The 23,755-nt window shown below is 31.3% G+C and overlaps 5 protein-coding genes across 9 annotated transcripts in view; 3 read left to right on the top strand and 2 right to left on the bottom strand.

Annotated features, from left to right (window-relative positions):
* Nucleotides 1-5,522: 5,522 nt before the first annotated feature.
* On the top strand, nt 5,523-8,278 carry LOC100740825 (15-hydroxyprostaglandin dehydrogenase [NAD(+)]-like). 2 transcript variants are annotated; one of them, XM_003488951.4, is made up of 7 exons: nt 5,523-5,689; nt 6,147-6,292; nt 6,374-6,500; nt 6,756-6,862; nt 6,942-7,115; nt 7,409-7,563; nt 7,649-8,278. In XM_003488951.4, exons 1-7 carry the CDS (start codon nt 5,686-5,688, stop codon nt 7,881-7,883), a joined length of 948 nt encoding a protein of 315 aa, XP_003488999.1. In that variant the 5' UTR covers nt 5,523-5,685; the 3' UTR covers nt 7,884-8,278. The 2 variants fall into 2 exon arrangements, with proteins under 2 accessions (XP_003488999.1, XP_024222958.1); XM_024367190.2 differs by having other exon boundaries at nt 6,915-7,115.
* Nucleotides 8,279-8,453: 175 nt separating this feature from the next.
* Nucleotides 8,454-14,355, bottom strand: LOC100740584 (protein LSM14 homolog A). Of its 2 annotated transcripts, none has more exons than XM_003488949.4 (7): nt 14,109-14,355; nt 12,930-13,084; nt 12,501-12,792; nt 11,274-11,481; nt 10,875-11,156; nt 10,423-10,602; nt 8,454-10,322 (listed from the first exon to the last, which is right to left on the bottom strand). In XM_003488949.4, exons 1-7 carry the CDS (start codon nt 14,227-14,229, stop codon nt 10,019-10,021), a joined length of 1,542 nt encoding a protein of 513 aa, XP_003488997.1. In that variant the 5' UTR covers nt 14,230-14,355; the 3' UTR covers nt 8,454-10,018. The 2 variants fall into 2 exon arrangements, with proteins under 2 accessions (XP_003488997.1, XP_012240283.1); XM_012384860.3 differs by having other exon boundaries at nt 12,606-12,792.
* Nucleotides 14,356-14,617: 262 nt separating this feature from the next.
* Nucleotides 14,618-17,347, top strand: LOC100740217 (cytochrome c1, heme protein, mitochondrial). The gene is made up of 9 exons (XM_012384861.3): nt 14,618-14,719; nt 14,865-14,981; nt 15,561-15,611; nt 15,852-16,000; nt 16,065-16,197; nt 16,326-16,490; nt 16,629-16,742; nt 16,808-16,942; nt 17,028-17,347. Exons 2-9 carry the CDS (start codon nt 14,910-14,912, stop codon nt 17,139-17,141), a joined length of 933 nt encoding a protein of 310 aa, XP_012240284.1. The 5' UTR covers nt 14,618-14,719; nt 14,865-14,909; the 3' UTR covers nt 17,142-17,347.
* Nucleotides 17,348-17,727: 380 nt separating this feature from the next.
* Nucleotides 17,728-20,472, bottom strand: LOC100740096 (ubiquitin-conjugating enzyme E2 variant 2). The gene is made up of 4 exons (XM_003488945.4): nt 20,206-20,472; nt 19,633-19,775; nt 19,250-19,375; nt 17,728-19,185 (listed from the first exon to the last, which is right to left on the bottom strand). Exons 1-4 carry the CDS (start codon nt 20,228-20,230, stop codon nt 19,045-19,047), a joined length of 435 nt encoding a protein of 144 aa, XP_003488993.1. The 5' UTR covers nt 20,231-20,472; the 3' UTR covers nt 17,728-19,044.
* A 1,042-nt stretch (nt 20,473-21,514) lies between these two features.
* LOC100750118 (tyrosine-protein kinase Src64B) overlaps nt 21,515-23,755 on the top strand; it is an 87,461-nt gene continuing 85,220 nt past the window's right edge. For 2 of the 3 annotated variants that reach the window (XM_012384874.3, XM_003488944.4), the window contains exon 1: nt 21,515-21,790. The gene's annotated coding sequence lies outside the window, so the exon portion shown is untranslated. The remainder of the gene's footprint in view (nt 21,791-23,755) is intronic. The other variant, XM_003488943.4, reaches the window with a different exon arrangement.

The raw sequence follows: 23,755 nt of genomic DNA, 5'->3' as shown, positions 1-23,755 counted from the left end.
TCAAACTACACGAAGAAAAAAAGGAAACGATATTTCCGTAGGTTTTCCTATTATTTACATATTTAACACGTCATCTTTTTCTTTCATTATTTTATTTATATTATGGCAAACCCAAAGCGGATTGCGTTTAAACATTGGCATCGTTCGAAAAGAACACCGTGGTATAAAATTTTAATTTGGTCTAGATTTACGCATCTAACAAATACATATACACACTTATCTGTTTATTTAAACAAGGACAGATTTAATTTAACTTACTTATATCTCGTTCCAATAACTATGAATTTTCTCACAACTTACTTAATTTATGAAATCCTCGTATTTAGCAGGTTAAGAAAGCATACATCAAACAAAGACAGAAAAGGAAGTAATTACATCGTAATTACACATATGACTATCGACTTCTTCGCATGTCAGTTACACTATAGATAAGCCAACTTTCTATGGTCGAAAAAATTCATGCCAGTTGATGTGCGCTATCATCGTGTGGCAACGTAACAAACAACGTGTATCTCAAATATTCGAGTTAATTTAGTTTTAGATACGTAGAATTGAGAAAAATACATAAAATCGTAGAGTTGTGCTATAGAACTGGGCACGACCTGATTCCTCGTGAAAAAAGGATATAGAATAATAGATATAATAGAATAAAGTGTTTTCACTCTCGGTTATATTTTCAAGAAAATAGAGTTTGAACGTGTTCAGTTAAGAATTGACCTAATTGACGAGTATGACAACTTTTCAAATTTATTTTTCTCGAAGAAAAAGCACCTTGTGAAAAAATTGTATTTTACGTTTTTAACTTATTTTCACACGTACAACAAACTGCTATCGATTATTTAATTTTACCTAGTCAGCAATTAGCCAGGTTCCTGTAGACTCGATAAATTTTCAAAGTCTATTTTCTCGAAAACTAAGCCTAATTTGTTTAAAAGGAATCACAATGTGCTCAATTTTACGTGTTAGTCGATCGTTACCTTTGTAAAGGAGAAGTCTATATTCTACACCTACAACTCGTAATTTATTCACTGATATTGTTAATGGGTAAATTAATATTCAAAAAGTTTATCGTTCTTGTTTACGTGATTAGTATTTAACTTCTCTAAAAACGCGCGATATGCTTCCATAAGCTTATTTATCACAGGAAGATGGCACGGACAGTGGTAAATCACAAAATAAATTTAAAACAGCAGTGCTTGTAACATTATCGATACCTTTACTCTTTACTCGTTAATGTGCGGAATTGATCGATACATCTTCTCTTCGTTTAATGAGTATTATTACTAACTTCTGTACTAAATATTTCTTATTATGTTCGTAACAGTCGTCTATCTTAAACTATTATACGGTACGTTCATACTATTCATTCGTATATTCAACGTTTATAAAATTGTAATGGTTTCTCGTATCACTAACAGTTTTAATTCTCTTCTGTTGGAATTGAAAAATTGAACAATTAAAAATCGAAAGATCAACGAGGCTAGGCTGTGATATATTTCTTCCGACCGATCTTCATTTGTAAAAAGAAAAATAATTAACTAGATAGTGCTCCAAGTCTTTCAATAAAAAAAATAATGATTCACGCCAATAAAAATTTCATTTTCTGCCAATTTCATTTTCTGTCAAATTTCTCACAAAATTATGATTTATTCAGTTTGAGAACCCTAAAAAATGTACGCTTCGCGGGAGTAAAAATATGTTTTTGGACACTAGCGGTTACGGTATTTTCTTATCAAGGACCACTGGAAACTCGATTGATCGAGAGACCATGGGTCTCTTGAACTTTGATTCGAATCTTTTATCGTATAGAGAGAAAAAAAAAGACCAACAACTCTGAGAGATTGCTGCTTGGCCCCGTTCCTTCCTACGTTTTCTCGCGTACCAACCATGCAAGCATATACTTAGTATAATACGTGTCGTTGTATAAAGGTGACGACTATTTACGTTCACGTAGTTACTTCTTAGGTAGCAGATAATTCGTTTGCGAAACGTTAGAGTACGTGTACAAAACGTTCTAACCAGATCGAGTGAATGATAACCTGATAATATTCTGCTTAATACAATATCTACGTCTATAGTTGCAGATTGCTTCGTCAGCCGTAGAAGGTTTCGAATAATATTCTTTGAATGGCATAAAGATATCTACGTACATATATGATACAGAAAAGAATCTGTGCAGATTCAGAATCAATTGCATCTGACATTTTACTATGTATATGATGAATAATAGCAATTTTATAAAAATATTCTTCCCATTTTCGAACTCGTCCCTTTTAGAATCGAATTCTTTTTCGATTAATTGTATCATGGACAGTGAAAATTTCATTTAAAGAATATTACTGAATTGTCATTTTATAATTCTAATCCTTCCAAGATCGAGGTGTCTTTTTCCAATTGCACGTGAAATTTTCTTGAGAATGTTAAGAAAATTTTACATCGTTTAGTGTAGAATTCAAACACTTGCCTGATTAGTTAAATGCCAAACGATAAGAATGGTGATGATTTATTTACGAACATTATTTTTAAAAGTAATTTCGACGGTAAAATCGGAGAAACGTAAAGAACAGGACGTCGTTCGTCATTATTCTAAAATGATAAGCTCGAAAAATACGCATAAAGAACTGAATTGTTCTTATTTGTATTCTTGAGACGAATGATTTATATTTATCTATTTCTGCAGCTTTCAAAGTATTTTTAATCGATATAAGGATCTTCATTGAATGTTAGTAAACGATCCTTGTTATTATTATTGTAAATGGCGCATTGTAAAATTTATAATTATTCATATTTTAAAAAATTCGTTTTTAAATCTGCAGACCCTATATCTTCATCCAAAATTAGAACCTCCGTTTGTCTAATACTTTCAATCGATTATGCGATAATATCGTAACAATGCGATCAAATTCGTCAGTCGAAATCATTGCTTTTTCTTACAAATTTTGGTGGAAGAAATAAAATATGTGAAAATTAAAGAAAAAGAAAAAGGAGGATGAAAAGAGGAAGATAAAGAAAATACAAGGAAAGTTAAATCAAACAAAAGAAAGGAAACTAAGAGAAATTAAATATTAAGATAAAAGGCAAAGTATGATGGAGAGAACCGAAAATTTAATTTAAATTAATTATTTTATTTGAAAAATGAATGTAATTTAATGGACTGAAAAGCAGAAAAGGAATCGTTGAAAAGTAAACTATAATAAAAGAGACGAAACAGAAAAGAACGAGGAAAGAAAGAGAAAAGAGAAGAAGAAGAAAAAGAGAATGCGTTGTTTCTGGCCTGTTACTCGGAGTAAAGTTCACCGCGAACCGAATCATACCAGATTCGCGATGCGCCTTTAAAACGCGTGGTTTCGCCGCGATTTATCACAACTTCGCCGAGACGAACACATTAAATGCACTTTTTTCGCGATAACAGACCCCGAAGCACGAGCTGCGCGTACGTCGACACTTTATCGCAGCTGCGCGCCACACGACACCGCGCAACTATGTTTTCCAAGGCTTGAGACCCAACCACATCCGGCGAAACAGTAGTTTCAGCCTTTTGCGACGAAAAGAAAAACCGAACTAAGAATAAAAAAGGAAGATAATCGCGAAAAGTGAAATTTAGAATAATATAATTCTTCTCAAAAGTCACTTTATCCTCTGTCCTTATTTTAATAAGAATTACACAGTCGAACCTTGATGACTCGATCCTCTATACTCTATAGGACTGTAATGTCGTTCATTTTCTTCCATTCTGCTGTAAAAAACCTCCACAAGTCAGAATACACTGACTCGTTGCAAAACTAATTTGAACGCTTACCTTAGAAAACTGTTACATTCATATTGTATTGCGATATATAAAATATTTTCAAATTTCAATCCATCAGATTTGATGAGCAAACTAAAGCAAACTAATAATCCAAGACGTATTTGCAACGTACAAACGGTAACAAACTATCATATTTTTCTTCCTAAAACTCTCTTACTTGAAAAACTCGATAAAACAAAATCTCGGTGATTGAAAGATTTCGCACTCCTCTTGAGGTTCGAGTCATCAAGGTTCGACAGTATTACGGATTTTCCCTTTCACTTCTTTTTCTTCTCGTATAACAAACAAATGTAAAGTCAAAGATTGAAAAAAATCATTGATAAATCAAGTTTAGTACATCAAAAAATATCACATGACGCACTTACAAGAGATTTCCTCTAATCGCCCTTCCTTCGCAGTCCATCAAAGTTCAACGATGAATCGAGGAAAGTGGATAGGCGCCGAGACCTGTAGGAATTACCAATGGTATAAGAGAGATGGATGGGTCATAGAATTTGTATCATAAGATCACTGCACCATAATTGCATTTATAGAATCAGCAATACGCATGAAGCAATCTAGCATCGATATCACACGACATTCCCACATTTAACAGTTCATTTCGTAATTTTTCTGTTTTCGCGAAATTCCTGTGAAAGAATGATGTAACCGTATGATAAAGAATCTAGTGCAGAATATGCAACGTATTTTACTTAATCTCTAAAACTGTTATAATTATTATTATTAATATTACAATTAATCATATTCATTAGTATGATTAATATCATTAATCACAATATCAATTAATCATAATTAATATTATGGTTAATATTATCGCAACATAAATACTCTCTTGTTTATATATATGTATATATACTATTATAATTTAATTATAATGCCTTTGAGAAGATAGTGTGATCGTATCGTATAATTGTAATTTAAATACGGATATAAATGTAAATTTTATAATACCAAGTATATACATAAATTTCATTTTTGCAAGTCCTCTAGTGGCTTTAAATTTTTCAAGACCTTTCAACAAAATTTGATAAATTGAAAAGGATTTATGATAATTTATATATTTTCAATAGAATCCACAATTTAACATGTAGACTTTTATATAGATATTGAATTTTACTAATCCTAATAAATAAAAAAATCTACTATTACTACAATAATATTATACTAATTTTATATTACAATATCAATTTACGTTTACATCATAACCTAAAAAGCATTAAAGAACAAAATTAATAATTTGAAAGATATCCAAAGTATCATTACAAAACATTTATACCCGTAATACAGAAATATAACTGCCAAATTGATAATAAAATACAACGAATTCAATTAAAATTGTACCTTCGATTGTAATTAACTAAAATTCTTATTAGCACATCATTCATTGACGTATCTTTTACCTGACGCATACGATTAAAACTGCGTATACAACACAGAAGAAATCGTGTTTATCGATAGACTGCAGTCATCGAAGCATAGTGTAATTGGGTTTATCGCGAGAGCAGACGCCGCCACTGCGTTGAAATTCCTTTCCGAGCGATCAGCAAATGCGCGATAAGAGATCCCGGCTGAATTAATTACTTTCAATGGGAAGGGTTAATTAGAGAAGCTATCGACTGTTCGCTATTCGTCATCGTCCATCGTGGATAGAAGCGGAGAGAGGAGAGAAACGGTCGGCCCCTGTTATCCATCTAACCACGGGGCATCCTCCACGATATCAATCCAAGACTTGGCTTATAAATACCATCGGCAAAGACCGATCGAACTTTAGTATACTGAGACACGTTAACCCCGTCTTGTGGCTTCTAATTCTTTGTAAACGTTATCTCGTGTGCCCGATTCTCTTGCGACTTCCTTGCGATTTCCTTTAGACAAAAATGGGTACGTTTTAAAGCGTACTTTTAGAGTGAATAAATAAAATATATAAAGAAGAGTACCATTTACTCGAATGAGTTCAGTTTGAAAAATGAATAAAAGATGCTATTATTTTGCTTAAAATTTCTCGCCTTAATAAATTTCAAATTAATTTTTCTTGATAATTAGTTAATTAAATAATTTTGAATAATTGGGTTGAATTAAATCGAAGGATTCTTGAATTGATTTTTCAGTATGTGGTGAATATTTTTTGTTTATATGAAAAAAGCTATTATTAAATGAAAGAAGTAACGAATTGTCACGCAATAAAGTGTCATTATTAAAGTGGCAATTTCATCTTCGAATATTTCAATACTTTTAAAATATTTCATTTGAACATTCTAATATTAAAACTCTTGTTTATGAAAGTTTAGTTGTTACGTAAACGTAAAACGATATTTTTAATGACGCGTGAATTTTACAGAGAATGAAGACACTAGAAGCAGACGATCTTCCTCGTCTGAGAAGGCGATAAATGGATTGGTTTCTGGAAAAAATGTGCTTATCACCGGCGGCGCTGCAGGTTTAGGGAATGCGTTTATGAATCATTTTTTGAAACACGGTACAAACGTAAGTGTTTTCGTAAATCGATTCCAGAGATAACATCAAATTTTAAAAGTATTCTATCATTTAAATTAAATCGGTTTTTAGAAAATAACTATATTAGATATTGATGCTGAAACCGGAAAGCGAATAGAATCGAGCGTAGAAAAGTCCTATGGCGAGAAAAAGGTGCACTTTATCCACGTCGATGTCTCCAATTACGAACTTATGGCTGGTGAGCATCAAATACAGTATCATACAGAGCAATAATTGATTAGATAACACGTTATTAAGTTTTTGCGAGTTTCTAAAATATAGCTGATAAAATATATACGATAGAAGCAAACTGGTTGACTGGACCTTGATCTAAAAAGAACATAAATATTTTGATTTTAGAAACCAACTGATTGTGATATATGTTATGAATTACCTGCATGTGTTTTTCTTCCCTTTTATTATATATTAATTTTTATTCGTTTTTCAATTACAGCGGCTTTTGAGGAAGCTTCGAATTTCATGAACGACATCGATATTGTTGTAAATAATGCCGGTATCTTGGACGAACGACGATGGGAAAAAGAAATAGCGGTTAATATTGTAAGTAATGAAGGGCTCTAATTTTTTATTTGCGTTTGTTTTAATCAAAAAGTATTCTATTGTTTCTCGATCGTGTCAGGGAGGAATGGTTTGCACCGCATTACTGGCTGCCAAATATTTGAGCAGAGACCAACTTGGACACGGAGGAACTTTAGTAAATATTAGTCAACATATAGATATTAAAAGCACTGCTCAACTTCCGATTTACACAGCCACCAAACATGCTATCATTGGTCTTTCACAATCTTTAGCGGTAAGATATTTATTTGACTGAACTAATCGAATGATATACATTTCGTAATTTTAAAAGCACTATCGTTAAAATATTTGTTATTATTAGTTGTTAATATAAAAAAAAGAAAAAAGAAAAATGACTGATGATGATGAGATTTATTATTAAATATCATTCATTCTCAATACCTTAATTTGTTTTTTATTTCGTATATCATTTGCTTTCCTTCAGAGATTATAATCAGCCTACAAAACACACGATATCAGAAACAGCAAATTTGATTAAATAAAAAAACTAATGTAAATCTACTTTAGGATTCTTACCAGTACGAAAAGACTGGTGTTCGTGTGATAACTCTGTGTCCTGGTCTGACAGAAACCGCTCTCACAGTGAATAGTCCAAACAGATTACTTTCTCGTGTTATGAAGGCGGACTTCGTAAAAAATCTCGAACAGCTGTCGATACAAACGTGAGTCCTTTTCCATAAAAATTTTACTTTGAAAATTAACAGAACTAATTTTCATTACTAAATTTGTTTTTCTTCTTACAATTAGTCCGTATGTGGTAGCTCAGGGTCTAATGTCAATACTGAGAATCGCAGAATCCGGTACCATATGGGTGATTGAAAATGGTCGGTCTCCATATGAGGTCTATGTTCCAAATCCACGTAGTTTGCGACGTACTTACAAAAACAATTTCACGCTGGCTGAGACCAAGGTAATTACAAAAGGTCGGCCAATTAGAGAAGTCTGTGACAATACACGAACAGGCCTGATGAGCTGCGCTTGACGGCACGATGGCGAAACATCTTTGATCATGATGATCTTCCGCGGTATTCAAGAAACTCTCAGACTGGGACCACTACGATGTGTTGTCGTCTTGCCTGAAAAAGTCCCTGAAAAGTAGTAACATACGTGGAGAATTTCGAATGGAAAATTTGTCAATGGTCGACGGAAACTATCAAATTGCATCTTTTTCGATCACTTGAAAAATTGTTGAGGAAAAGAGGTTCAAGCTGCAGACTGCTTGGTATTTGTTAGTCATTGATACAATGTTAAGTATTTATACAGATAGTCATACATATATACTCAATGTTTTGTACATAAAATCAATGTGACCATATTTAAGAGGTTTCTTAAATAATTACAATTGTTGACAATAATGATATTTGTTTTGTAATATGATCAAGTCTTTTTTTTATTTCTTCAACCTTTGTTCAATAATGTCAATTTACAAATGCTTTTTCATGTTATCATTTCTCCTTTTTTGACAAGCAATTTGTTTATTTAGTACGAAAAACGCAATGATAATTGACAAATATTATACGAACAAACCTTTCGAAATAATTACTGGGCTTAAAGAGTACAACAAACATTATTTTATTACTTCAGTATTATTCAGCATTGGGAATCACAATATCCGCTGTACAAAACAAAAATTCTTCATCGGAAAACCGCATGTACTGTGCATTTCTTTACACACACAATGCATAAAACTTAAAAGTTATATTTTTTCTTTCCCCATATTCCTTCTTACTTTACTTATCTTTATTCATATATGCTTTATAATTTTTTTGTAGTTTTACTTTACTTTGCAACTTTACTGGTAGCTTATGGAGATTTTCGATTTATATGTAACTAAATCTCATGTTATGTATGTATATATCTGTATACGCTTGGGACTCCATATGAGCCATAAGAAAATAACAGTCGCAAATAATATACTTATTCTGCCTTTGTTTTTTGTTTGCGTCTTATATTGTTAAGGACATTATCATGTTTCTAGAGTCTTACTCTCGCAACGCTATCCGCGATCAGCGCGAGAACGTTCTCGTACATCAAACGATTTCTTCGAAATTCGGAGCTATTAAACGCAGTCGAATTACAAGAAGGCATTCGCACTCACATTTTCTCTTTCACTAGCATACTACGTTCAATATTTCAAAAACTAATAGTCAATACAATCGATGTACGATTCGGCTTCGCATGCGCACGCGTATCTCTATGAATCATACAAAATCAATCTTTTTTTTCTTTTTTTCTTTATATAAGGAACAATTCAACGTTCCTGTTCGAAAATCAAAACCCCCTGGTAAATATGTGAGTAAAATAATTATTCCAGCTTAATTCGCATACACGGTCATTATAAATAAATAAAGTTTTGACTGTTCCAAATAACCATAATATATTGTCCTACTCTACTCTGCAATTTTATGCATATTCCTCCATTTCCTCCTTTTCTAATCTTCCTTTATTTCATTTTTTACTCACAAAAAATCTGTAAAGAACAGTTAGTGTTTTATGTGTTTTGTTTCAAAAACATCGCAACACATGCAATACGAAAAATTAATTAGTCGTCTTCTTCTTCGTCTTCGCCATCTTCCTTGAAATCGTTTCGTGCTACTCTTTCACATTGTATTACAAAAGTTTCCATTACATTCTTATTGTTCACTTAATCGTAGTTGCATGCTTGTCGAATAAATTAATAATGTTCAAAAAAAAAGATTAACAGAAAATTTAAAACTTGTTGCTTTGTATACATTCCTTTGCAAATATTCTACCGTCTGGCGTGTATTGTACTTAATTACATTCAGAAGCATTCGACGATTCCTTAATTCGTAGGACATAATGGCTTTGAATATCGAGTTTTCGAAAATTAACTACTTGTAACAACAAGATTATTTGTCCAGAAACTCTAAACGCAGGATCTGCAAAGCATTGATTAGTCTCCTACGTTCCTGCATGACAATTCAAAAAATTCACGGTAAAGTTCTCTTAAATAACTTCTTTCCTTTTTTCTTTTGTTCCTTTGAGTCATTGAATCCATTTTAGACTCGATTCAAATCAGTCCATAAGGGCAGAGCGTGTATCGTAAAAATCTTAATCTAGAGTGAATACTTATACATATAATAGCGCATTGTTCATTCAAAAAGATACAACGCGACTATTCTGCTGCGACTGAGTAGTAGATTGTTCGTTGGTCGTACGATTTTGACTGCCAGGATTATTCTGTTGCTGCTGATTAGCGGGTTTACGATTTCCACCTCTGGAACCTCTATAACCACCTCGGAAGCCAGAACCACCTGCACCACCACCACCTCGATACATGCCTCCCATTCCACGATTATAGTAACCGCGTCCACGAAAACCACCACGTCTCGTTGACGCTACACCAAATGTTTCAGAGTTCAATTTACGCTCTGTCCTCCAGTCCGTACGTTGGAATCGTCTGAAATAAAAAAAAAAAATTATTCATACGATTTTTTATATAAATTTTAATTATAAAACTTTAAACTATATATTATTAAATTGAAAATTCGTCAACTTACCCTTTACTCCTCTCAACAGCTTCACAGCTGATATTATCGAAGAAAGATTTGGACTTGTCATAATGAACTATCTCAGGTTCTTCCTCGGGCTCTCCTTCACCGGCTCCTGTTTCGTTACCACTATCATCCTTCTTTTCGTTATCAGCACCGGCATCAATTTTCGTTTTTGCTAACTGAGATCTAAAATACATCATACAAGAAGTAAATTTTAATTCATTTTTAATTATCTTTTAAGTAGACAAGTTTATATCTATTTATAGTCTACAGATAATGGGTATGTTGATGCGTTGCGTAAGCAAAGGATATTATAGTAAAAATATATTGTTTCAAAGACGCATATCGTTGATTTTGCATGGTATCCACATACGTCGTTTCAAACATACTTGAAAAGAATCCGGCAGTACCATGCTATATACTACATATATATGTATGTGTTTATCTAAAATACATACCTCAATTCCTCGAACTCAGTATTGGCTTGTTCGAAGTCATAATCATTATCGAATTTCAGTGTATTCTTGGGTTTGGCACCAGCATTACCAGGCTGATTTCTAAAACCGCCGCGACCTCTTCCTCTTCCGCGCATATTTCCACGATTCATCCATCCACCACGATTTCCTCGACCACCTTGATTATGACTACCTTGTCCTTGCAGTTGACCATCTTGTTTCATTGTATCACGCTTTCCTTCATTATATTGAGATACAGTGCCTCCCGTTTTATTGCCGCTATGGCTGAAGATAAGAATATATAAATGTATCTAGGAATACTAACAACAGTTAATTTAAATTGATTTAATTAAAGTTTAGTTCTTTAACGTTCAAATATAGATATATTGTAATATTTATTACCTATCGTGATCGCGCCGAGCAGGTTGAATGCTTCGCATATTCGTCTTTTCACCAAGCTTGCCAACATTTCCGCTCTGCTGTTGTTGCTGCTGCTGTTGTTGTTGATGGCCCACCTGGATACCCTGATCCATAGTTGGACTCTTTCGCGTCAATAAAGAGGAAGTTGGAGTTGTTGATCGTGAACCTCCACTAATCAGATCTAATACACCTGTGAAAGTAAGGTGGATAAACATGCATGTTATATCCTATACCATGTGAGCAATACCACGAATAAGAATTTCGAGGTCAAATATTTATTTAAACGTGATATAATATATGGAATATTTAAAATATGTATTAAATTTCCAATTCTAGCTCTAATTGAAGTATGATTGCAAAGTACTACATTAAACATACATTGCACAAAAACTAATCTTATAAAACGATTTCTACCTGAAATTTCAACTGTTCTTGCTATCATGTTACTTGCTAGTGCATAATGCTTCTAACGCTATTTAAATGAAAATCAAATGCATATTCTTAGGGTAAAATTATAAATTATAAATGCAATAAAGAAATTGTCATGCATTGTCAAAATATAAAAAGCTATCAAAATTCATGTGCATATAAATATATCATATAAGCCACAAATATATCAACAAATCAATTCAAATATTGAAACTGGAATACTATTATTTCATTATCTTAAATATTTATTGGCAATATAATATTAAATATTTGTCTTAATTTAAAAAATTATACACATTAAGTAATAATGTAAATAACGTTAAATTGTTTGTTATTGCTTAAATAAATATTTTTAAAAATTAACGGTATGAATTAACTACTAACATAAGAAAGCAAACATTAATATAACAGCGTAATCATATTGTAACAGATAATATTAAACAAAACATTATATCAAAATAATATTAAAAATTTGTAATAAATAACTATACATATATTCTTATATATGTATAGAAATATTAATAAATATGAGATCAAATGCACTCAAATTCAATCAAAATCACCCAAAAAGATTGACAATATAAAATTCAAATGCAAATCAAGTCATAATAAAAATTTATGTCACACAGCATAAGCAATGATTGATAAGCAATTAAAAGAAGAAACACAATAAAACAAAGAAGAAAAGACAATAATATTACAAGTGAAGTTAGCAAGCATTACCAGAGAAGCATCAAGCATGCCATTGGCAAGGGATAGTTCATAGCAAAAACAGTTTACCATCTTCCAGAGATTGGTCTTTTGGTAATGGGTCGACATTGGCCGTCGGTAGTGAGTTTGGGATAGAGATGGCATTGGGTTCAGCAGAGCCCAAGCTCAACTCACTTGGCTGTTTATTTATTGGTCCACGAGGATCTCTAGCAGAAGTTGGCATTCCCATTACAGGTCCCATGGTGCCCATTGTCATGCCATAGGGTGTTCCATACTGTCCACCCATTGGGCCCATCATTGGATGAGCATAACTAGGCTGTGGCTGGTATGATTGCTGGCTCATAGACGGTTGTACCGTCATCTATAAATAACCAGAATTATTTAGCAATCAGCATTATAGATAATACTGACCTACCCTTTATTATTTAGGTTTAGTATTGCGTATTAAAATTTCATTTGGAAAATTTTAAAAGAGAAAAATACATAAGTTATAATTACCTGCACAATGGCTGGATCATTTGGAATAGAACTGACATTGTTGACAACTCTAATATCTTTAATATCTGAACCACGGAATAGAATATATTCATATACTTGATTTTGTGGAGCCACTGGAAGTTGAGTTTCTCTATCTTCGGTGCCAAAAGAACGTACTATATTGAGAAAAAAATAAAATATTACACATTTTAAAGAATCAAATAAATGAAATAAGATATTTATTTATTACATTTTTATTATTATTTTCAAAAGTAATTGTCATAATTACATAATTATAAAATTAAATATAAAATGAAGATATACACTAATATAATAATACAGATGAAAATTAAAATTCAATAATATGAATAAATTGAAACCCATATCATACAATTTAAATTTTAACGATTTATTGGAACAGCTCTGTAATATGACAGAAAAAAGGAAGGACATAAGACATAAACAGGGCAAGTATAGAACACAAACATCCCATACAATGGTAGATTATAAGTAACGGCTTTCAAACTCCACATAAACATAATAGCAGTTATATTATCATTGAAAATATTGAATCCTAATCAAATAGATATTCTATGATTTAAATTCTATTTGTTTCTTCCATTTCAATTTAAAGCTATAGGAAGAAAATCCAACATAGTAACATTAAATAAAGAAATATTACAAAATTAAATATGCGCTTATTATGAAAAATCTTCTAAAATTTTAATTATTGCTCTGAAATACAAAATAAAATGTACAACTATTCATTTGAATAATATTATCTGACAGAGACTTGTTTCTACTTTTTTGTATCTAAGTATAATTTGTTACGAATTTAAGAGTGCTCTGTGAACGTTTGATATATTTATTAGAAGTAAAAGTATGTCAAATAATCGAGTAAATTTCAAAGTATACATTCAAATAAAGTACAAAACACCCGTTATAAGTGACGGGTGACCCCGGTTGTTTTGCATCAAAGTTTTACCGGATGAATCAAATACCGACTGTTCCATAAACGTTTTCGAATACAACAAATACACAAGAATCATGAAATTTTTGTAGAAGATACGTAAACGGGACACAGGGAGGTAAAACGAAAAGATAGTCGAATATGAAGAATGACGCTTATTAAAACAAGATAGCCGGAAAATGAAACAGCGGCAAAACTGATTTCGGTATCCATCTTGATTTCAGACTCACCATTAGCTAGAGCAATCGTGCATTCTTGAGGATCAACAGTAAAAAGTCGCCCCTCATAACGAATATCTGCTTTCGATATTAAACTAATCTTTGAGCCTAATTCTGGCATTCCTCCGCTCATCTTGAATCTCCTTCCTCTGCACGGTGATCGATGTGATATTACAGGATTCACGATACCATCTGACGAAACCACCAGCTGACACCAATGGTCGACAGCGAACTGCCAAGTCTACCAACAGAAATTGCGCATGCGCCACACCCCCTATATATTTACAAATAGTTTACAAATTTCAAATGTAATCAAGTTGAAAAATAAATAAAATATTAGAAATAGAAAGCAACGAGATAACACCGAAAAAAGTAAATAAATATTTTATTCGTACGATGCTGTATCCATAAACGATTTGAAACGAGTTTTAAATAACTTGTGGCTATAGCCATTAAATATTGTTATCTTCGAAACCTAAGAAAACGCATTGCTTATACTTATTATGTTTGCAGAAAAAAAAACATTGTACACGAAAGAAAAAGATATCTGATGAAACCATTTAAAAGTTGAGCTTACTATATTGGTATCCTTGATTAAAGTCGCCTTAGATATTAGAAGTTGTGTAAGTACCTACGGCTTTTGAATGTATGCCTTTTCCTTCTGAACAAAGTTTGTGAATGCATGCAAGAATTATGTGTGACAATAGGAAAATTTAATCGATGTGAGCAATTATTGTTCCACTAGCATATAATCTATTTATTGTGCAGATATTTAATTGACTAAGAATCTTGCACATTGTACCTTTGGCCAACATGGCGGCTTCATTGGGTCGGGTTTGTAAATTCGGTCTTTTGAAATCGAATTATGGAACATTATTTAACCAGGTATGTAATTTAAAAATGTCAACTGTTTTTAGATATATTAATATGTCTATTCGAAAAATATGATTCTTTATTTGCCTATCATTCTTATAATATTGAAGTATTGAAACTAATACGGATCTCTTGACGAACTATACAGCTTGTCGGCTGCTATGACATTTTTCTTAGAAAATACTTTAATTTTGTATCGTCTGTTACCTTTCCAACTCTAATTAAGCATGTTTTATAACAGGATAATAAATTCAACAAGATTTTGAAGACATTTTATTCGATGTTATGTAATAGTTATCAGCATAGAAAATTGTGATGTTGCTGTGACCAAACATATCTTAAATTATGTGGGTAGCTTCAGAAAATCAAATTTATAACTTAAAGTACTCGAAATATTATATTATTTAAATAACTATATATCTTTTATAACAAATTAAAACAGATAATAGCAAAATTAGTATAAATATCAATGTCAAATATAAATGTCAATATTTACTACTCCAAAATATGTTACAAATTTGATTAAGTTTAAAATAAAAAATATTGTATTGCAGGTTGAAAACTCTATTTGATATTTGAATTTTAATTTAGCAGGTACATAATTTCTCTACTGCAAACCAATGGTCTAAAGGTAGAAAAGTGGTATGTGTATTTGTCTAATCAATTGAAGATGCATCCCTATCCTTATTCCTAATGTACAACCAATAAAGTATAAAGTCACTAAATATATGAATACATATACATATATATATATATATATACATTTTTGTAGTAAGTTTTAAATAATTTAAATATCATAATATATATATCTTACCTATATATATACATATATGGAATATAAAGATCCATTTTAAAATACTTATATAATTAAAATAATTACAGCTGTTAGCATGTTTAGGAGTAACAGCTGGAGGTATTAGTGCATTAATTTATGCTTTGGATCAATCTGTAAAAGCTTTTGATCAGGTGGCACATGCACCAACGTACAAATGGGGTTTCTATGGAATGTTTTCTTCACTAGATCATAAGAGGTAATTAAAAGTATTATAAAAGGTAACCAGTAAGTTTTAAATATATATATTTGTTGTTATTTAGTCTCCGACGAGGTTGGGAAGTATATAAAAATGTATGTTCAGCCTGTCATAGTCTACAATTTATGGCTTTTCGCCATCTTGTGGGTGTTACACATACAGAAGAAGAAGTAAAAGCTATTGCAGAAGAATATCAGGTAAATACTTTTAGGCAGTTAAAGTAGTGTTAAACGTATAAAGATATAAATAGCATGGAATAAAAATTAATAAGCTAATTGCACAATATTAATAAAATATACGTTGAGGAATATATTTGCTAATATAGGTTCAAGATGGTCCTGATGATACAGGAGCTTATTTCATGCGTCCTGGTAAATTATCTGATACAATACCATCTCCATATCCAAATGAAGAAGCTGCTAGAGCAGCAAATAATGGTGCTTATCCACCAGACCTAACATACATTGTTAATGCATCACATAATGGAGAGGTAAATTGATTAAATTAAATTTTCTTACATAATTCCTAAATTGAATATTATATACGTTTTATCAATTTTATTTGAAACAAATTACTAATATTCTAGAAGTAGAGTATTCTTAAACATGAATCATACTTTACATTCTAGAATTATATATTTTCATTGTTAACTGGGTACTGTGATGCACCAGCTGGCCTTACTATGAGAGAGGGTCAATATTTCAATCCTTACTTTGTTAATGGAGCTGTTGGTATGCCACAAGTAAGTCAGTGTAATTAAGATACTTACATAAAATTGATTCCTATATTAATAGTATAATATTTTAGATTATCTATGATGAAGTGGTAGAATATACAGATGGCACTCCTGCAAGTGCTTCTCAAGTAGCAAAAGATGTTGTTGAATTTCTTATGTGGACATCAAATTCTGAATTTGATGAAAGAAAGAAAATGACTATTAAGGTAATAATTTATATTAATATATATTTGTTGAAATATATTCAATTATCATTAATCTAAAAATTACATAATTATTACTTGTTTGCAGGTCATTGGTTTGGGTGCAATAGCATTACCACTGGTCGTATATTGGAAGAAACTAAAATGGTCAACTGTGAAAAATACTAAAATACTTTTCACTCCGAGATATAAACGACAGTAATACTTTCACCTATAAAGCTATATTAGCTCGACGAAAATAATCCGACGATGTTAGGTTCGAATATTGGAATGTAGTTTTATACCTTGTTTGAACGTTGCAAAAACATAATTGCACGGAACTGTAAACGTTTATTTAATACGTCAATTGCCTTGTACATATAACTACAATCAATGTCATCGTCAGATTGAAATAAATTGTTAAACTTATTTGATTATATATTCATTGCCTAAACAAAAAAATTTCCTAAATATAAATATTATAAGGAATGAAAAAACGATTTAAAGATAATTTCTAAAGAAATTTGTTTATTTTTTTTTTTAAGCTTGACTTCATTGACATGGAGTAATAATTATTTAATATTTTTATTAGTATGAATTGGATTACACTATTACATTACTTATAGTGTAATACTGAAATGCAAAGCTAATGAAGAGGTATGTATAATGTTTCAGGTAGTTGAGAATTTAATAATATTACACGATAAATGTGAACTTGTGTTAAAAATCTCATACTTTGGTTTGGATTTACTTTAAAAGTAAGGATCAACATCTCTACAATTTGGACAATAAAATTTCAAAAAATTATATTATGTTTGAAATAATTTATGATTATATTTCTCTTTCTCTTTTTTTCTAAAATGTAACATAATTATGGAAAACTTTTCTTCCCCTCTGTATACAACTTTATGGGAACGGTATAGTTCATGGCAATTCATGATAGAATTACACTAGCATTCAGACCTGGTTCCCTAATCATTGAAAAACTACTTATGGTACTTTGGATATTTATTAAAAGTTAAGTATGATTTTATTAATACATCAATTATGAAGCTTTGATCAAAGAGTAAATAATACATGTTTGCACTATATCTGCACTATAATCATAAGAAGAAACTGAAAATATATTTCTAATATATAAATAGTGGAATATATGGAAAGTTAAGCATTTTTAATCTAATGCTTCATAAATTGATGTATACAATGATGCAAAACACTATACCATTAACCACATGTTATTACAAATCAAGTTATTACTTTATATTTTCAATTGTAACATAATTTGTTTATCAGTTAAGAAATACTTTTTTTTTTATAGAATAAGAGGCCGTTCTTGGATGATGTCTCAACCAAACACGCTCAATATATGCTCACTTTTATGCTACTTGCACAAAAAGGCACATTATTACATTAAATATTGATCTCAACAACCTGCTATTTGCTAAAATCTTAATAACAACTAACAGAGAAGAAATAAAGTAAGGCTTGATAAAAATGAGCACACAGAAATATAAATTATTAAAATTTAGAATTGTCTACAATAGTAATTACTGAGACACCTCCATAAATCATGAAATGGCACTTATGCACAAACTGAAATGTCATTCAGGCAATTTTGTTTCATTTAAAAAACTTTGAAGGCATAAGTTATTCTTAGTGATTATTACTTTTATTACACAGTCTGTGTTTCCAGTTTTAAGAATCAAAATATGACTTTTGTTTTAGATTGTATTAACTTAAAAAGCTGAAACAGCATTTCCTTAAATTAAATATGTGTGCATGGTTTTAAAATATTAAAATGAAAATAGTAATTTTACACATATAAACATATATATATATCATACAAGTATATATATGTTATGTTATATATGTATATGAAATATGCTTCATATTTAAGAAATAATAAGTAGTAAATGATTTATGAATTTTGTAAGTAAATGTTTTACTAAATTGAAAACACTGAATCAACTTTTATAGTCATTATCCCCCTTGCTTTTTTTATACAGATGTCACTTCTTAGTATATGTCTTTATTCGGCACCCATTTAATATTATTTGGTACCTTTATTGTATCTCGCCCCATGCTACCGCAGAAAGGAAGAGGTGTTGTGTTTACATGTGGTTAGGCTAAAAAGTGCTACCCTCTGGAGGCTGAGACAATTTCATATTTTCTTTCAATGTCATTAAACGGCGAAGTTCTTGAAGAACTGTCTTAATTGTATATTCTCGTTGCCATTTTGCAAGTACTGGTACACTGCGGTTATCAACCTATAAAATTTAAAATCAAATACATATTCCTATTTCACTGAAACTGAGAAAAAGTGATACTTACTGCACCAGTAGTGCTGTTGATACAATTCATATTGATCCTGCTTAAAAATCTTACATTGGGAGCGTCATCTGGATATCTCTGACCACAGTCAATTTTCAAACTATACATCCTATTTTCATATGGTGTCTAAAAAATGTCATATACTTTATAAGTAACATATTTGGTTAGTGATATTAAAATATTTTCCTGTTATTAATAATAACAGTTATCAGTTTTATTAATTTTATTTAACTTTTAACATAGTTAATTCTCTGATTTATATTTATACAATACAAATTCATGAAAAGATTTTAGAATAACAAAAAAGATATTCAATAGATAAATAAAATAATATAACTGAAATTAATTTATCGAAGTAGAATTAAAAACTTAGAAAAAATTACTCTAGGTGGTCCAATTATCATTCCAGTCCAATGCGTAAGAGTCATGTCATCATCGTTTTCCAAGCCCCAACTGATTGTACCATCACCTACACCTTTTTGACCTTGCTCTAATTCTTCTAATAAACGAAAGTTTCGAGGCACAACTAAAAACATAAAACTAAAGTTATCTTCCACGGAACTATGAGTGAAATCTTATTAATTAAAACCAGTGAAACAAATACAGGTTATGACTCTATGCTTTTAGACATAGTGTAACTTGCCTCTTGTTCATATTTTCATAATCTCCTCGCCAATATATATAATTTTATATATATGAAAAAAAAACAAAATAATACTGATATTTTCGAAACGTTGACGAATCATTGATTAGTTTTATACACGTTTACTGTGCGTGATAACTTATTATAACATTACACATCTGCTCTTGTATTTTACCGAAATTTCGTAGATGTAATTTTCACAACGATATTTTATTTATATCATTTATTAACCTTAACTCTTGAAATTTGTAAAAGTACGAGACCTACTTGCTGTTCCCATCTTTGGTCCGTAAAACAGACATAAAATACTTACCTACACCGGTAGTAGGTACCGCCATGATATCTTATTTTTATGAAGCGCTGTATATTTTTCTAAAGAATAGCAAATAACACCAAATAATGTACCCGAAACGTATTCACTTTAGAACATTCAATTCAACTATAATGCGAATCTTTCATCACCCAAAGCTAAGACGAAGAAAATAATATCTAATATTCAAGTGAAATTCACTTTGCGAAAATTCAGCCAACCTCCGTGAGGTTGTCTGTTTCCACAGACTATTCACTTTCTAGACGGGATTATCACATCATAAGTTTCATATTTTGTAATTACTATCGTTGTTTTTACAAACTCTAAGGCAATTTTTTTCATTTTCCAAATTTAGAAACACAACATTTATGATATTTATAGTCATATGATTGTAACATTACAAAATTTGACAGTTCAATCATTTTAAACGAATTTTATTCCTTTTACTGATATAAATTATTTTCTATAAAAAATGTAAAGAAAATGATAGAGTATTAATATATATTAATAATGATTTTTGTTATAAAGAAGATTATCTACAAATTTTTTAATTGAAATTATAAAATTTCATAGGTCGATGCTTATATTCAAATTACAATTTATACAAGATGTTTCAGTATTAATGGTATAAATAAGATAGGTAGGAATGATTCTACACGAAAAAGTAAGTCGGAAATACGGAATAAATTTTTTTTATTTGAGGTTTGTTTTTTATTTATATTTCGTTTTCGAGAAAATCGAGTTTGAAAATTTATCGAGTATATACATATACTTGAACTTGGTTAATTCCGTGCTGGAGAGGAGGTTAGTCTACGTATGAAAATATGTAAGTGGTAAGTCGAAAATATAGAACAAAATTTCTTCGTAGGTCGTTTCGTTTCTGTGAAAACAAAATTTGAAAATCGATGAAGTACACGTATACCAGGTCTATTCTTAACTAAACACATTCAAATTTTAATTTTTTGAAAACAAGGCCTTAAACAGAAAAGTGTTATTTTACTTTTTTCATTTATTTTTGCATGCGGAATAATCTCCTGCTGATTGTTTGCTTGTATCCAGATTGTAATTAGCTAAATTCACATATGCTAAACAAATATTCAAATTCAACTTTTTTGAAAACGAAATCTCAAATGACAAAAGTTTATTCTATATTTTCCACTTGCTTTTTCGTATACAATTAGCCAACTTCATTTATGCCATCAATTTTGGGATATCCTGTAGATGTAAATATTTTATATTATTGTAAACATTGGATTTCGTGTGTAGAGTCGGGGCTCCGTATTTCGTCGATACGGTTATGAACGATACGAATACTATAGGGAAGGAAGGTTGGTTGGTACAAATGGCGTCAGCTCGTAGAGGGGAGGAAGTCGGTAGTATCGCGCCGGCTGCGCAAGAGCAGCCTGCAAGACAGATTTTCTAATAATGAACAACCCGTGGTAACTGTCAGTCTGCTCGTGGTGCATTCGTTGACTCTTGGCTGCGCACAGTGTGTTCCGACGTGTGTTAAAATGTGCTGTATGTTTCATTGAATATTCCATTGAACGCGGATTACTCGAAGAACGCCGAAACTTCTGCTGTAACACAGGTAAAAAGAATTTGAATTTTTCGCATAAAAAGTTTACCTTGATAGCCGTGTGTGCTGTTTGACATACGTACAGATACGTATACCTATTGGAGTGCTCACCATAATAAACAAACGAACGCCATTGACCTTTAGTTTCGCACATTGGTGGTAATTTCTGAATATTATATTCGAAAGCATTCTTTTCTTAAGAAATTATATTTTGTTCATCTTCTATAACAGTTCATTTACACGAGTCTTTAGTCTAAATAATATTTGTGTCAGTGTTGGAACATATCATTGCAAGAATTGTAAACAGAAGGTATCGAATCAAAACAAGTGCTTTTCACGTAGACAGATAAATAGCAAATGGCACGGTAAAAAATATTGTAGCGAAAATTTGTAGTAATTAACTACTATTCTTTCGCAATTGACTAAAATTCAACGTTTGATGAATTATATTGTAACTTATTCTAATTAAAATGTATAAAATCATCTTTATACATTTTATTTTCATACGATAAACATTGTTATTGTATCTATTAATTATATAGATACAAAGCACCTTTGAAGACGACAAAATATATCCAAAACGGTGACCAAATTTTAATCTAACTGTGCGTAAAACAAATAGTGCACTCGTCATCCATTTTAGTGTAAGAAATCGAAAGATAGCGTTTACTCAAAATACATGCATATTTAAATCTTATTTATTAGTTGCCAATGAGTTTCTAACATCTCGTAAACGGGTGGTACTATCGCGTTACAACGCGCTCGGTCGGTTTACGGTGGCTGCCGTAAATGTTCACGGGGAATCGAACAAAACGATAATCGCTATCGTCGCAGCTACAGTTGAGTTTCGATAGTTTCGCGTCCCACGAACCTATTATAAACTCGGTTAGTTTTCACCCATTAAATCCTGTCTACTTTCCATCCGTGATCGTTCAACATTGTTGTCAATGAATGATCTCGGTAGTGAACCGTGAAAAACAGAACAGAGGCAATGACGAGGACGAAAGTAAGAGAGCCAATAATGCGTATCCTTCTCGGTTTGTTACGAGGAACGGCCGTTTGTTCGGTTCATATGTATACCGTTATAAGCGCGATTAGCACTTAGAATCACTTGAATAATCAAAATGATTAATTCATAACTTTTCATTGGCATTTTAAAAGTTTGCAAGGCGTGTATGAGATTAGAATGATTAACACTAGAAATATTGAAATAGTCGAAGTAATCGATTCGTAATTTTCCCTAGAAATTTCATAGATTTACAATGGTGTATATATTCAAGGTTTTCAACCCAACCTTGTATGTATTTCGATTCAGAAATGTGATATTCAACGCTAGAACTATGGAAATAATCAGAATAGTCGAAATAGAGATGTTATAAATTTACAATTCAAATTTGAACAGTTTGAATAATTTAGAGATTTTTTAGATTATCATTAAAAATATAGAGACAATTGAAATTATAGAATCATAGTTTCCCATTAAGAAATATAAATATAGATTTACAAGAACTAATATTTGGAAGATTTTTATGACATTTACTAAGGTATATTTATGAGCAATATTTGCGTTATATATTTTTTTAAATATCATTTATCTTAATTTCTTTGATATAAATTTTGTAATTTAGTGGCTATCTAGTTTGAGGATATTCGATTCGATAGAGTCGGTCTGCCCAGAAATCACGCACAAGGGAATCGTAGCGAGGTATATAGTCATAGCGCATGCCGTAAACTTTCTTTAATTGTAAATCTGTCGTTGCGTGGCGTCGCCGGCACGCGCGTGCGACATTGCGCTCGCGAGCTTTCACCGGAGAACCGCACGCGCCTACTTTGCAACGTGGATTGACCGTTATCGTTCACGTTCGATAACATTGTGCTACGAAACGCTGATACTACAAACTACTGGTCGTATTCCGAAACACGATTCATGGATATCTATAAAACGTTTTATCGTCGTTATCAGTTAGCGCTGTTTGA

The sequence above is a fragment of the Bombus impatiens genome, unplaced genomic scaffold, assembly GCF_000188095.3.
Source record: "Bombus impatiens unplaced genomic scaffold, BIMP_2.2 scf_0311, whole genome shotgun sequence".
NCBI lineage: Eukaryota > Metazoa > Arthropoda > Insecta > Hymenoptera > Apidae > Bombus > Bombus impatiens.
Note: the sequence above shows the minus strand (reverse complement) of the source record. Positions and strands in the feature narration are given on the sequence as shown.